At 33.7% G+C, this 15227-nt stretch overlaps 1 protein-coding gene across 2 annotated transcripts in view; it reads right to left on the bottom strand.

Annotated features, from left to right (window-relative positions):
- homer1b (homer scaffold protein 1b) overlaps nucleotides 1-15227 on the bottom strand; it is a 37667-nt gene that overhangs the window by 6300 nt on the left and 16140 nt on the right. For both annotated transcript variants that reach the window (XM_051110632.1, XM_051110631.1), the window contains 3 exons: nucleotides 8316-8447; nucleotides 5523-5615; nucleotides 5057-5214 (listed from right to left, as the gene is read on the bottom strand). In XM_051110632.1, the coding sequence (XP_050966589.1) occupies nucleotides 5057-5214; nucleotides 5523-5615; nucleotides 8316-8447 (383 nt within the window). The remainder of the gene's footprint in view (nucleotides 1-5056; nucleotides 5215-5522; nucleotides 5616-8315; nucleotides 8448-15227) is intronic.

The raw sequence follows: 15227 nt of genomic DNA, 5'->3' as shown, positions 1-15227 counted from the left end.
GGTAATTATCAGTAGCAAAACTAAAAGGAAATTTTGCTTCACTAAGGCTACGTTTACACTGCGAGTGCTCAATTTTTTGTATACCTGTTCACATTGTTGTTTTAAATGTGGCCAATATTAGATTTCCAGTGTGAAGAGATCATGGTTCTGAATTGACTTGCATGTGCAAAAAAAACCCAATATGAACAGGGTTGCCAGGTTTTCACAACAAAATCCACTGAATTGCTTCTCAAAACTAGTCCAAAACTAGCCCAATTGCATACCGGGGGAAAATATTCCATTAGTGGGGTCGCTTCAACCCACGTAGTTGAAAAACAACCCACGGCAATGGGAAAACTCTGGACTTGGCAACACTTGCGTGTTGCGCCGTCATTCGGACGTAAACGTGGAGGACATTCAGTAAGCGATTATGCGATATTTATAGTGTGATCTGCTGCAAAAGCCAGCAAAATTATGTGCAGGCAATATGAAAAGTAAAGACACGGATGTGACAGAAGACAGCAGAGATTTGAAACTTTTATGATACAAGCCCTCATTTAGCTTGTATATAGAGTTGTCACCGTAATACTTATGAGTTCTGACACATCACACGTCCACTGATTACCTTTCGCAACTGTCTTCATAACTTTGGGTATGTAAAATCACAGAATTATGATGAATGTCGATCTAGAGTGACGTAAATTATGACTGTTCAGACTGTGGTCACATTGCAAAACATCTGACCTGTGTCAGATTTAGTACCACATATGGAAGTGCCACAAATCGGAATTGAAAAGATCAGATTCCATGTTGTTTGTGCTGTTCACACTGTCATGACAAAAACAGATCTGAGTTGAAACATGTGAACAAAAAATCGTATCTGGGCATATTTGCCTGCAGTGTGAATGGAGTCTTTGTTTCACTAAGGCTAAGTTCACACTGCTAGCCTTAATGTATAGCTGTTCACATTGTTGTATTAAATGTGGCCAATATCAGATTTCCAGTGTGAACAGATCATGGTTCTGAACTGGAAAAAAAAACAATACGAACAGGGTTGCCAGGTTTTCAAAACAAAATTCGCCGAATTGCTTCTCAAAACCAGTCCAAAACTAGCCCATTCGCGTACTGGAGATAAATGACCTGTTAGTGAGGTCGCTTCAACCCACTGAGTTAAAAAAACAACCCGCGGCAACAGTAAAAAAGTAGCCCAATTGTGCGGGAAAACTCTGGACTTGGCAACACTTTGGTAGCGCGCTGTCATATGAAAGTAAACACGAAGGATATAAAGTAAGCGATTATGCGTTTATTTATCGTGTGATCCGCCGCGGAAGACGGCGAAATTATGCTCAGGCAGTATGAAAAATAAAGACATGGATGTGACAGAAGAGTTTTGAAACTTTTATGATACGAGCCCTCATTTTGCTTGTATATAGAGTTCCACTTCCACTGAATACTTTTCGCAACTGTCTTGATAACGTTGAGTATGTAAAATCTTTGAATGTTGATCTAGATTGACGTGAAAGTCACGTGAATTCCGATGTCCGACATCTGACCTGTGTCAGATTTAGTACCACATATGGAAGTGGCACAAACTGGAATAGAAAAGATCAGATTTCATGTGGTTTGTGCTGTTTACACTATCATAAGAAAAACAGATCTGAGTCACATGTGAGCAAAAAAATTGGATTTGGGCCACATTTGCTTGCAGTGTGAACGTAGCCTAAGATCACTTACACTCAACCAGTTTTACAGAAAATTCATTGTTAAAATTCAAATTGGAAAACTTCAGCAAACTGAGAAATTGAAGTGGAATGACATTTAATAAAGGTATTAAAAGGTTTTCTCAGATTTACAAATATCAACCTTAGGAAACACAACTTGATACAAAAAGACCATAAAACAAAGTCACAAAGGATGCAAAGATTCTCCCAGAAAGTTGCAGGAAAGATCAGAAAATTATTTCTCTACAAAGGATTTCAAAACACAAACTAATAAAACACAACATCACGAGAGTTCTGCTGACATAAGTGTGCATATCTGTCTAAAAATAATAACAGATTTCCAGATAGAATTAAGTTGCATCTACAGTCATTGTTGCATAAGAATCATTGTAGTCATGTCAAACAGCTGTGAAATGGTGCTATCAGTAGGAGCAGACTTGGCAAGTTTTTAGCACGTGTCTGGAAAAAAAAAACACACACACAGAAAACACCATATGAATTTGTTCACAAAAATAGGAATTCACGTGGACAAAACACAGTCCTGTTTAAGGTCACATTGTAAGCAAAAAGGTTGTGTTGACTTAGTGGGTTTTCTGACTCATTTTGCAAAGGCTCAGAAACAGATGACGCCGCCTCCATCTTCGTAAGTCACATTTGCTCTGGGCTGAAAACATGCCACTGTATTATATAATTCTGACTTGTTTGGACATATTATTGCAGTGAAAAAAACATATAGTTATTGATGCATGCTTCTAAAATTCTGACAAAACATAGCTGTGAAAGAGAGCTGCAGTGTGGGTGTTGAATGCGGTTTGGTCCACTGTGCATTTACGTCCAATAATCGGTTAGCATTTTTCAAGTGGCAGGTGAGAGTGAAACATTAACCTGAGATTATGTAAGAAATGGTGGGATGCTATTTCTGAACCTGCAGCACAGAATTGCTCAACTAATTAAAATTCAAGCATCTAGAGACTATGAAATGGGCTCTAAATGTTGCTTTTGCAGTCAGGCTAAAAAAGCTGCTGAGTACATACTCATGTTAACAAGTGTGTGAATGCGCACACTGTAAATAATTTAAAAGTGGTTGAGAAAAGCGCAATGAACTTGCAACTGTTGGTGCTAACTTCAACACTACTTTTACATAAATCTTTAATTAAACTAGGGACGCAACTAGGGATGGTATTAACGAAAACATAGAATTCAAATATTTTAAATCATTCAAGTCTAAAACCAATCATTTAAAATGCTCCAAGTGAATTTAGGGATCACAATATTATAATGTAAATTGTGAACGTTTATGTTCATTTTGAGCTCAACTATTTGCTAAACATTTAAAGAAATAGTGAAAAATGACAGTTTTCAGAAAATGTATTCACCCCAAAGGCCCTCCAAGGTGTAGATGAGTTCATCTTTATCGGAACAGATTTGGAGAAATTTAGTTTTATATCACTTGGATCTTATGCAGTGAATGGGTGCCGTCAGATTGAGAGTCCAAACAGCTGATAAAAACATCACAATACTCCAGTCCATCAATTAACATCTTGTGAAAGTTGCATGTCTGTTAACTAAAAAGTCTGTTTTTAACGTCTCTATATGAAGTTCTCTCTCCGTAATATAGCTTTCTCCGGTGAAAAGGTCATATTGCCTGAATCAGGAGAGAAATAAGCACAGATCAAGCACCGCTTGTGAGCAAAAACAGTCCAAAACAGCTCTAAACTCTCGGTTGATTTTGATGTGAGAAGACAACAAGGAAGGAAGTGTCTCGCTTGAGGAAGAGTGATTATGGATTATAAACTCGTATTTTGTCCAGAAGCGACGGTTTAAAGTGAAAAACACCTTTAAAAAATAAAGGTGCTTCATGATGCCATAGAAGAACCTTTTTTGTTTAAATGGTTCCATAAAGAACCTTTAACATCTGAAGAACCTTTCTGTTTCACAAAAGGTTCTTTGTGGTGAAAGAAGGTTCTTCAGATTATAAAAAGGTAAGAAAGAGATGGTTCCTTAAAAACCTTTGACTGAATGGTTCTTTGTGGAACCAAAAATGGTTCTTCAATGGCATTGCTGTGAAGAACCTTTTAAAGCAGGTATATATCAAGAAAATTGGACTTTTTCCATGTTTAAGTGCTATGATCGGGTCCCCAGTGTATCGACCAATCCAGAAAATGTGAAAAACGACAACTCAGTAACTTCGCCTTTCTCTGCAAACGTGAAAAAACAAGCTCAGATTTCATTCCCCCCATGACCTAGAAAGGGGATCTAATTATAATATTACCGCCCCTTAATCTGCACGTTTCCAGCCACGGTGCCACCATTGTATTTTCACAAGCGACAGCGGTGTACCAGTTCTAACGCCACGACAAAACTTCAAGCAAAGCATGCTAACTGTTCTGTCGTTGGCTGCACAGATGAGCCCACAACACTATTTAGAGTCCCAGCCTCAGAGAAGACAAGAGAGCAGTGGATTGATTGATTTACTTACTGTATATTACGCTGTTGCCACACAGATGCGATTTCTTTCTCAGCTGTTTAGCTTCATAGACAGAACTGCTTTTGTAACTCTTGTGTGTTTTTAACATAAACTTGTGTGTTTTTGACCGTTTAAGCACAATAAGACCTGAAAGAGAACTTAGTTTAGTACTCACATGTTGTGTAACAGCCGCTTTCTTTTCACGTGCTACAGATGTGTGCGCTCATAAAACCCTATATCAGAAGTTTAAACTAATATGGTATAAAACGCATTATTTCAGCGCAATAGACATGATAATCAAAACCAAACAGATGTTTTAGGAAGAGTATCTGAGATACGAGCTGTAAAGCTGTTATGGAAAAGGGGGTGAGGAGCAACAGCTCATTTGCATTTAAAGAGACATGCACAAAAACAGCATATTTCTACTTTCACTCGAAATAGCCATTTTTTAGATAATATAATAAATGATCTATGGGATATTTTGAGCTGAAACTTCACAGACACATTCTGGGGACACCTGAGACTTATTTTCCACATTGTACAAAGGGGCAAAGTCTCCTTTAATTATGGATTTTCACTTCTTAAGACATTAATTTATGGACTGGAGTCGTGTGGATAATTTTGATGTTTTTAGCTGTTTGGACTCTCATTCTGACAGCACCCACTCTCTGATGTAATGCAAAATTTCTCCAAATCTGGTCTGATGAAGAAACAAACTCATTTACATCTTGGATGGCCCGAGGGTGAGAATCACAATTAAAAATCAAACGTTGACTGACATCAACTCATACCTTGAATCGATATCTCTCATATCATCTTAAAAACTTGAAAGTTTTGAGCAGAAATGAAAGAAATAATTGTGACAGATTCTACATCAAGCCCCAGTTACCTGTGTGCAAGAGTGGGCGTGGTCGGGGAAAGATCTGATTGGAGCATAGAATTCGGTGACACGTCAGACAGAGTGACGTCATCACCCGTGCCGTTGATTCGGCAGAGGTCCGCAGTGACGGGTGGAGTCAGGGGAGAATGAATGTCAGCAGGAGATTCCTGTGAAAAACAATAAATCGGTGGGTTATTTGTTGCACCCTCACATAGTCACTACATAATCTTCTTTTACATATACAACCGTTAAGCTGCTAATTACAATGGTGGGATTTAGAAAAACTACATTTTTGTCAGAGAATCATTTCCCTCAGAGACTGAAATGTTGTGCACAGACTTTACAGATGTCATTCTTCTATACTGGTTAGACTGACAAGAATAAATCTTAAATGGAAAATATACTGATAGCAAAAAACAATTATGGATTAGGATTACTGTATATATTTTCTAGAATGACAGGCCCATCCATATACCTGAGAGGGCGAACTTGCCAGCTCCATCTTTTCTAGAGACTTCTCCTTGGCCATCCTGGCCGCTTCCTTGTACTCTGCAAATTTATCTGCAAACTGAGAAGAGAAACAGGTTTTAATCATCACATTAAGTGGATTTTTAGTGGCTGGTGAGTGCTAGTTTGGTGTTGGTTTCAATGGTCCAGCTGATGAATCACATCAGCCAGCAAGATCTTTCCGCTGGCTGCTAAATAAAGCCTGATGCATACAAAATGCAATTTATGCTGGTGACTTTTTTTAATATTGTATGTAGCAACAGAAATAAGGATATCATGTTTATGTGTTTAAATGGAAGAACTATTTTAGAGTGGATATGCAGTATCTCTGCTAAAACAGGAGCGATGGTCACCGTTCCCAATATAAACTGCTCCCATTAAAGCTTCCAGAGCTCTAGAAGGACTGCAGCATTTCCCTCTGAATATCCAGCGGAGAAACTGCTGTACACTTTTGGGCCAGGGCTACGGTGTTTCATTAATAATGTTTAAACATCAGATCTTGAGTGAATACACCTCAGAGAGAGATGGATTGCAGCAATGATTTTTTGAGAAAACAGAAAACAGGTAAAATAAGGCCCATAATATGAACTGATTGAAATACTGGGTCAGCAGCCAGCAATAAATAGTGTGTGAAAGAGTGTGGTCCCTTATTGTATCATCATACTCGTACAGATCTCTTATTGGAGACTGGAGTTTGTAAGCTGAGATATGGCCATTGATTATTTGTGCTATTTTTAACTAAAACTAAAAACTTTATGTTAATTAAAATTAAGCTAAATTTCAATAAAATATCAAAATTATATGGAAAATCCTAAACTAAAAAAAAAGTCAGTATCAATTTTTCTTTGGCAGCTAACCGAAATAAGGTAGTAGTGTCTCAAAAATTAAGGCCTTTGTTATTATAGAAACAGGTCACTTGTTTATGACTGAATTGACTGAATTGACTTAATGAAGTTATATATATTATTATAATTATTGTTTTATTTTATATATATATATATATACATTTATAAGTTAAACCAAGTAGAAATAACTTGTTCAGTGCTATTTTATGATGCTTCTGTGGGGCTTTTCATTTATTTTATTATTTTTTAAGCAATTATTATTATTGTTGTTATTATTATTATTATTATTATTATTTTAGTGGAAATAACTTGTTCAGAGCTGTTACCGTGTGTTCTATTTATTATTTCATATATATATATATATATATATATATATTATTTATTTTTTATTTTTGGACAGCACTGCCATCAGGAGTGGCCAGAATATTCTGTAATCAATTTTTATTATTTCTTACTTTTATTTTAAGTTAGTAGAAATAACTTGTTTAGTGCTATTTTATGATGCTGTTATAATGTGTTTCAATTATTGTCATATTTCTTTTATTTTTTATTTTATGTTATTATTATTATTAGTAGTAGTAGTCGTATTTATTTATTTATTTATTTATTTATTTTTTAACAGTACCTGTCACAAGGATTGGGCAGAATATTGGTGGGAAAAAATTTTGTGCACATATTTAATATAACTGAATTAACCTGACTTAATTAAGGTTAAGCATTAATTAAACTTAATTATTATTATAATTATTATTTTATTTAATATAATTTATAATAATATATAATTTATTTTTAATTTGACCAAGTACAAATAACTTGTTATTTTATGATGCTGTTATCTGTTTTATTTATTGTATTATTTTATTTTTATTTATGTATTTTTTGTATTTTTTGCATTTTTTTGACAGCACCTATCAAATTTTCATCAAATTTTGTGCACTTTTTTAATAATAATAATAATAATAATAATAATATGACTGAATATTTACTGATTAATAATATGACTGAATTAACCTGACTTAATTAAGTTACTTATAATTATTGTTATAATTATTATTTTGTTAGATTTAAAAAAAAAAAAATTAAACCAAGTAGAAATAACTTTCAGTGCTATTTTTTATGATGCTGTTATGGTGCCTTTAATTATTTTAATTTAATTTAATTTAATTTAAGCAATTTTTATTATTTACTGTTGTTTTAATTACAAATTACAAAATTTTGAGCTTTTATTTAATATGACAGAATTAAGACTTAAAGTTAGATTTTTTTAAAAAAGTTAAACTAAGTAGAAATAACTTGTTCTTTGCAATTTTATCATGCTGATATGATGTGTTTTATTTAATGTATTATTTTTATTTATTTATTTATTTTTGGACAAAATAATCTTGAAGAAAAATCAAATTTTGTGTTCCATAAACTAAAGTGACAAGGATCAGAAACAACATGAAGGTTGGTAAAAGAACACACCATTTTCAAAATGATAAATAAATAATGGCGATAATTCACTTTTTACAAAGTAAACACAACATATGTAAAAGCAAAAGAAAGCGAGATGAAGGAGAGTGAGAGAGAATGGAAAAAGAAGTGGAGAAGAGGAAGACGAGAAGAGGTGGTGAGGTTTTCTACCCCCAGCTCCTGACAGTGCATCATCATAATGCAGAGGAGCGAGAGATAGAGGAGCGAAAGAGAGGAAAGCACTGCACAGAAGAAGCCTCCCACGCACCGATGACTGTACAGCTCCTCATTAGGGCACAGTGTGTAGGTGTTCCCCAGCACAGAAACACAGGGGGTGGAAGAAAACGAAAGAAAGGGAGAACAAGACCTCCAGAGACACAGTGAAGAAAATGAGAGATAGCAAGACCGGAAAGAGAGAAAGAGAGAAAGAGAGAAAAGAAGGAGAGAGAAATAAATCCACCCACCTTGGCCAGATGATGCTCAGAGGAGAAGCCCAGCCCATACACTGTGTTGGCACGGCTGTCTGCCCACTGCCCAAACTTGTGAGACGTCTTCGTGAAGGTCATGTTCGGGGTGATAGTGCTGTTTATTATTGCCTGTGAGATGAAATAAAAAAATAACTCAGAAAAGCTTGTGAAAAACATAAGTGCACACTATGATCTGACTCTACAATCTGGCCATGAAGTGTTTAAGGTGAAAGCTTTTTCGAGAGAGTGCAAAAAAATAGACAAAATAGGGTCCATAACATGGGCTGACTGACATATCGGGTCAAAAACCAGTAAGAAGTATGTGTGAAAGAGAGTGATCCATTAGTGTGTCATTATATTCATATCTGTTATCTGAGATATGGCCTTGAAGTCAGTAACTTCAAATACGGCCTTTGATATTTCAAATGCCGTTATTGGTAACTAAAAATAAAATGATTTCTGTAAAATAAAATAAAATAAAATAAAATAAAATAAAATAACATAAAATAAAATAAAATAAAATAAAATAAAATAAAATAAAATAAAATAAAATAAAATAAAATAAAATAAAATAAAATAAAATACGAAAAACGTAAAGTTAATATACGAAAAATTACTAAAACTAAAACTGCTGAACAGAAATCTTAAAAACTTAAACAAATATATAAAATATAAAAATAAGGTTAATTTAAAATTAATAAATAATATAATAGTAAATGAACATCATTTTCTGATCTTTCTAAAGAAATCATTTCACAATTTTTGCACAGGCTAATTAAGATTAAATAACGAAGATTAATTATTAAGTAGTATATTTTGTCACAAAAACATTGAAATTGATAGCTTTTATTAATATGCTCAAATTAGGCAATATAATGTAATATAATATAATATAACATAATAAAATAAAATAAAATAAAATATAATATAATATAACATAATAAAATAAAATAAAATAAAATAAAATAAAATAAAATAAAATAAAATAAAATATAATATAATATAATATAATATAATATAATATAATAATATTATATTATATTATATTATATTATATTATATTATATTATATTATGATGATTGAAAACTAAAATTCTAAGGAAAACTGCAAATATAAAAATAGAGTTAATTCAAAGTTAATAAATAATATAATAGTATATAAACAATCATAATTTACTGATCTTTCTAATGAAATCACTTAGCTTTTTTGCACAGACCGGAGGGAATTTTACAAGAATTTTGCGAGATTAAAGTTTTACATTTTTTCACAAAAACAGTGAAAGTAATAGTTTTTATTATTATACTCAAATTAGCCAATAATATAATATAATATAATATAATATAATATAATTAATAAAATAAAATAAAATAAAATATAATGATGATTGTAAACTAAAATTTAAAGGAAAACTGAAAATATAAAAATAAAGTTCATTCAAAATTAATAAATAATATAATAGCATATAAACATAATAATGTACTGATCTTTCTAAAGAAATCATTGAACTTTTTTGCACAGACTGGAGGTATTTTTGTGAGATTAAAGTAGTACATTTTTTCACAAAAACATTGAAATTGAGCTATGCTCAAATTAAGCAATATATAATATAATATAATATCACGATGACTGTAAACTAAAATTAAAAGGAAAACTGAAAATATAAAAAATAAAGTTAATTTAAAATAAACAAATAATATAATAGTATATAAACAATCATCATTTGTTGATCTTTCTAAAATCATTTCACAATTTTTGCACAGACTTGAGGGAATTGTGCAAGAATTTGGCAAGATTAATTGTTAAAGTAGTACATTTTGTCACAAAAACATTGAAAGTGACAGCTTTTATTAATATGCTCAAATTAGCAAATAATATAATATAATATAATTAATGTAATAATATAATATAATATAATATAATGATGATTGTAAACTACATTTCTAAGGAAAACTGCAAATATGAAAAAAAAGTTAATTCAAAGGTAATAAATAATATAATAATATAATATAACAATTTCACACAATATTCTCTGAAAAAAGTATAACGTGGTCACTGGTGTGGTGCCATGGTACAACAATTAAAAGGTACTTTTGTACCTTATTTACCCCTAAATGCCACATATTAGTACCTTTTGAAAAGGTACCGTCCAAGTGACAGTTGTTTATCTTTTTAGTGAAGAGGGAGAGAATGTGGTGAAATCTTTGGCCGCACATTCTGTCTGGATTTAATGACAAGGCACCGGGAAGGCATTTAAAGTTGATCAGGGATCATTTATGGAATAATTAAATAGCTTATTTGCTGTACGGTGAGAAGCCCATCTGAAAAGTGTTTCAAAAATGTCTAAAGGAGATGGTCAGGACATGGTCAGATATGTAGCTCACAAACACTTAACTGCCTTCAGTACATCTCAAGATATTTCCTGCGTTATAAGCCTGTGAAATGTTATTGATGAAATGACGACAGTCACTGCCAGTGAATGTGTTTGTGTGGGTGTGAAACCGAGAGCAAATAAGGAGGGAGGAAAGAGCGAGAAGGAAAAGGAGAAGGAGAGGAAAGAAGTACACTGTGAATGCAGCACATAATCTGTGGAAATCACATCATTTGAGCATCCAGAGATTCAGGCATCTTCACTGCAAAAAAAATCCAAAAAATTTCCAATAGAAATATCTAAACATCCGTACATAAATGTGCATTAACCAGCAAAATTACATGGATACTAATGGTGTTTGTTTTAAACATAAGCCTCATATTTTCATCTATTTTTGCAGTGTACTTCTTCAAGATGGGAAATGTAAAACATGGAATAGATGGATGCACAAAGCATAGCGATCCACAAAGACTGCGTGGATAAAAGGCCTCGAGCGCTCTCATACTCCCACACACTTCCAGAACAAGGCCAATTGGCCACACACAAACGTGTAATTTCAAGCGAGAAAATCGACAGTGGGCTACCACTGTCAGCTTCCTGTGTGTGTGTGTGTTACACATGTTATACAATCATTCCCTCAGAGAGGTTGGAAGGACGAATGCTGTTCTCTATACTTCCAGTATTTAGCATTCCCACAGAAATTAAAGGTTAACCTACATAGCACAAGAGCAGGCTTCTGGAATGAAATCCCATTCATTTTCAATTGCACATACTGTATATATTTCAAAATAAATGTACTATGAGCTCTGAGGTTGTTAAGTGATGGTATATGCCTGTGTGGAAACCTATTTCATATCATTTTTTTAAGCAATGAATATCTGGTGAGTTACACATAATCCTGAAGAGAGATCCACCAATCATGAAGTTGCTGTTACCATAGTAATGGGAATCGCAGCAACAGCAGAGCTCAAAAGTGATAGTCCACATGTCCATAGTTAATTTTAGTTCTCAGTACTCTGAAACAAGAATCCTTTCAGACAAATAGTCAAATGCTCATTATAGAGCTGGGTGATATATTGATCGGTATACACAATTAACACGATACGCACTTGAAGTTGCTGTGTTACGTGGTCACAAAAACGTATTGTTTGCACATGTTTGTAAGCATTGCGGTTTAAAAAACGAGTGATTTAAAAAAAAAAAAGTGATTTTAAGCTGCACGTGAATTCAAATGAAAACAAGTGAATTCAATCAGCATTTTCGCTATATATGTGCACGCTGTCTGTGAGATTGTTTCTGAGCGCTGTCAGAGAGGCGTGCACGTGAAGGCGGCGCTCGTAGAACGCGGGAGTATTATTTTTGACGTTATATAGACCTTGAATGGTTAAAGGAGAAGTTCACTTCCATAACAAAAATTTTCAGATAATTTACTCACCCCATTGTCATCCAAGATGTTCATGTCTTTCTTTCTTCAGTTGTAAGAAATCATGTTTTTTGAGGAAAAACTTTCAGGAATGTTCTCCATAAAGTGGACCTCTATGGTGCCCCCTGAGTTTGAACTTCCAAAATGCAGCTTAAATGCAGCTTCAAAGGGCTCTAAGCGATCCCAGTTCCCAGATCCCAGCAAGAAGGGTCTTATCTAGGAAAACGATCAGTTATTTTCTAAAAAAATTTACAATTTATATACTTTTTAACCTCAAATGCTCGTCTTGTCTAGTTCTGCGTGAACTCATGACAGTTAGGGTATGTTGAAAAAACACTCCCATCTCATTTTCTCCTCCAGATCGTCCTACATCGCTGCAGAAGTACCGGCCCAGTGTTTACAAAGTGAACGTGCAAAGAAGATCAAATGCCTTTTACCAAAAAAAAAATAAAACAGCGATGTAGGACAATTTTGAAGTTGGAGAAGAAAATGAGATGGGAGTTTCATACCCTAACTCTCTTGAAACGGAATACACAGAGCACACGAGCACGAGCATTTAAGGTTAAAAAGTATATAAGTTTTTTAAAAAAAAAAATTTAAAATAACCAAACATTTAGCTAGAGAAGATCCTCCATCCTCGGCTGGGATCGTTTAGAGCCCTTGAAGCTGCATTTAAACTGCAATTTGGAAGTTCAAACTCATGAGCACCATGGATGTCCACTATATGGGAAAAAAATCCTGAAATGTTTTCCGAATGTTTACGACTGAAAAAAAGAAAGACATGAATATCTTGGATGACAAGGGGGTGAGTACATTATCTGTAAATTTTTGTTCTGGAAGTGAACTTTTCCTTTAAGTACAAACATTTGTATGTGTCAAAATGCCTGTCTTTGCAAATATATTGGATCCGGGCAGCTCTTAAAGTGACAGCAGTCTAACATTCCTGCTGTCTGTCATTCATGTTAACCAAACAACAAAAGACAGAAAATCTGCCACTGCTCTTGACTAGATCACTTTCGTAACTTTAATAAGAAGATCTAAATAGTTTACACAGTGAAGAATATGCAGTGGTTTTACACATTTGATTACTTTATACAATGTATGTAGCATTTATTTGTTTTACTGTAGTTTTTTGTCCTATTGCTTGTAATTAGTTTCTTATTCTTATTTAATTGCTGTTTACTTGTCTTCAGTGAACTTGAGTTATTTTTTTTTTATAATTTAGACTAGAATTGGTTTTTGGTGATATTGACACTGGTGACAAGAATTGTACATTTTCCATGGTATCAAACATTATGATAGGTCATAAAGACCTTATTTAAACCAAAAATAACTATATGGGAGGGCTGGACGATTAACCAAAAAGTAATCGAAACCTGAAATTCAGAAATTCTAACCAACATAATTTTCCCATATAGTTTTTTTCTGTTTTCTAATCCTGTTAATAGTTTCAGATTAAAAACACACTTGCGCGTGTCTAGTCAGCATTAGACATGTATGACCGTTGCGGCCGGTCACGTCTTTTGCAGCATTTCGCACGTGACACCATGTCAAGTTAACAGAATTGAAACTTTCATACGCAGCGCAGCTCATAGATATGTTAAACAGATGCCCAATTAGTGACTGTTTCTATGGGCCTCCCTCTTGAAGCCAACATGGAAGTGACTAGAACTGCAATTCATCAACTGGCCGCTAGAGACTGGCTGCAAAAGGGAGTCAGTCCCATAGACTTGTTAAAATGCCCAACTTTACAGCAGAAAAAAAATATGTTTACAGCCTGGTTCAAAAAGTGGTTTTGGTCTATATAGCTAATTTTGCCCTTCATGTCAACACAAAGACGTGTTTTGAGTGAATGACCAGTTAGAATGTAGCATAAATAACTGCACATATAGAGTGACAGGACAAGATCATTGAAAGAAAGATCACATCTATAACTATGATGGCAAAAATAAATAAATAAATAAATAAAATAATCGTTCATTAATCAAAATTGAGGTAAAACATTCACTTAATCAATATTTTGATTTTAGGTCATAATGACCAGCCCTACTATATGGTAATATATACTTTCACCGAGAAAGAAAACAAAAGATATAAGGTTTTGGTCATATTGCCCACCCCTAGCTCATTACCTGTAAAACTGTGTGATTGAAAAGAGTCTCAAAATTACTTTAGACTCAATTACTCCATGTAGAGATGACAGTTAAGACTGGAATTAAATTATCACATGAATAAATGAAGCATATTAGAATGATTTCTGAATGATCACGTGAAACTGAAGACTAGAGTGAAGGCTGCTGAAAATTTAGCTTTTCCTTCACAGGAATAATTGACATTTTAAATTGTACTATAATAGAAGATAGGTTTGTAACATTATTTTACAATATTACTGTTTTACTGTATTTATGATCAATTTTTAAATTAATACTAACAAAGGGATGAGTAGTTCATTCCCTTATTTAACAGAAAAGTACCTTTATCTTTTCAAATAGTTTATTTTGCTTAGAAACAACTGATGTATTGTTGTGACTGACATTGGAGCTGGTTGGGTTTCCTCCAAGAACTCTTTATTCAGGATGTTTTTTAATTGCCTATGGAGAAAATGAATGGGACAAACACTCCTGAATCACCAATGCGCTCTATGCAGACACCTCCATCCAAGTGGATCTCTCAAGGCACATAATCAGTGGTGAAACTGAGATAAATCAACAGAACTTTCAAATATTATAGCACCTAGAATTTAGGCATAGCAATCAGAGCAACACACTAAAAATAACCAGAACACACTAGTAACGGGAAAGCAACCAAACACAACACCCTAGTATAATAGCAACACATTTTACATGGGCAAAATGTACAAATATCATAACCAAATTATTAAGATACTAAAGGTTTTCTAACAAATCCATATTAGTGTTTGCTAATCTGTATCAGCATGACTGACGTTTGCATTGTGCTTAATGTACACATTAAGTGGGGTAAACCTAATGAAGTGATAAGCATGTGCATGAGTGGTAGTCCGGTCTGAGCCTTTTCCATGCTCTCGTGTACAGTATGTGCTGCCCAGTGAGCAGAATGCTATGAACGTTGAAGCTGGTATTTGTCTTTATTTTCAGA

Source organism: Labeo rohita, chromosome 5 (assembly GCF_022985175.1).
Source record: "Labeo rohita strain BAU-BD-2019 chromosome 5, IGBB_LRoh.1.0, whole genome shotgun sequence".
NCBI classification, from domain to species: Eukaryota; Metazoa; Chordata; class Actinopteri; order Cypriniformes; family Cyprinidae; genus Labeo; species Labeo rohita.
This window is presented reverse-complemented; position numbering and strand designations above follow the sequence as displayed.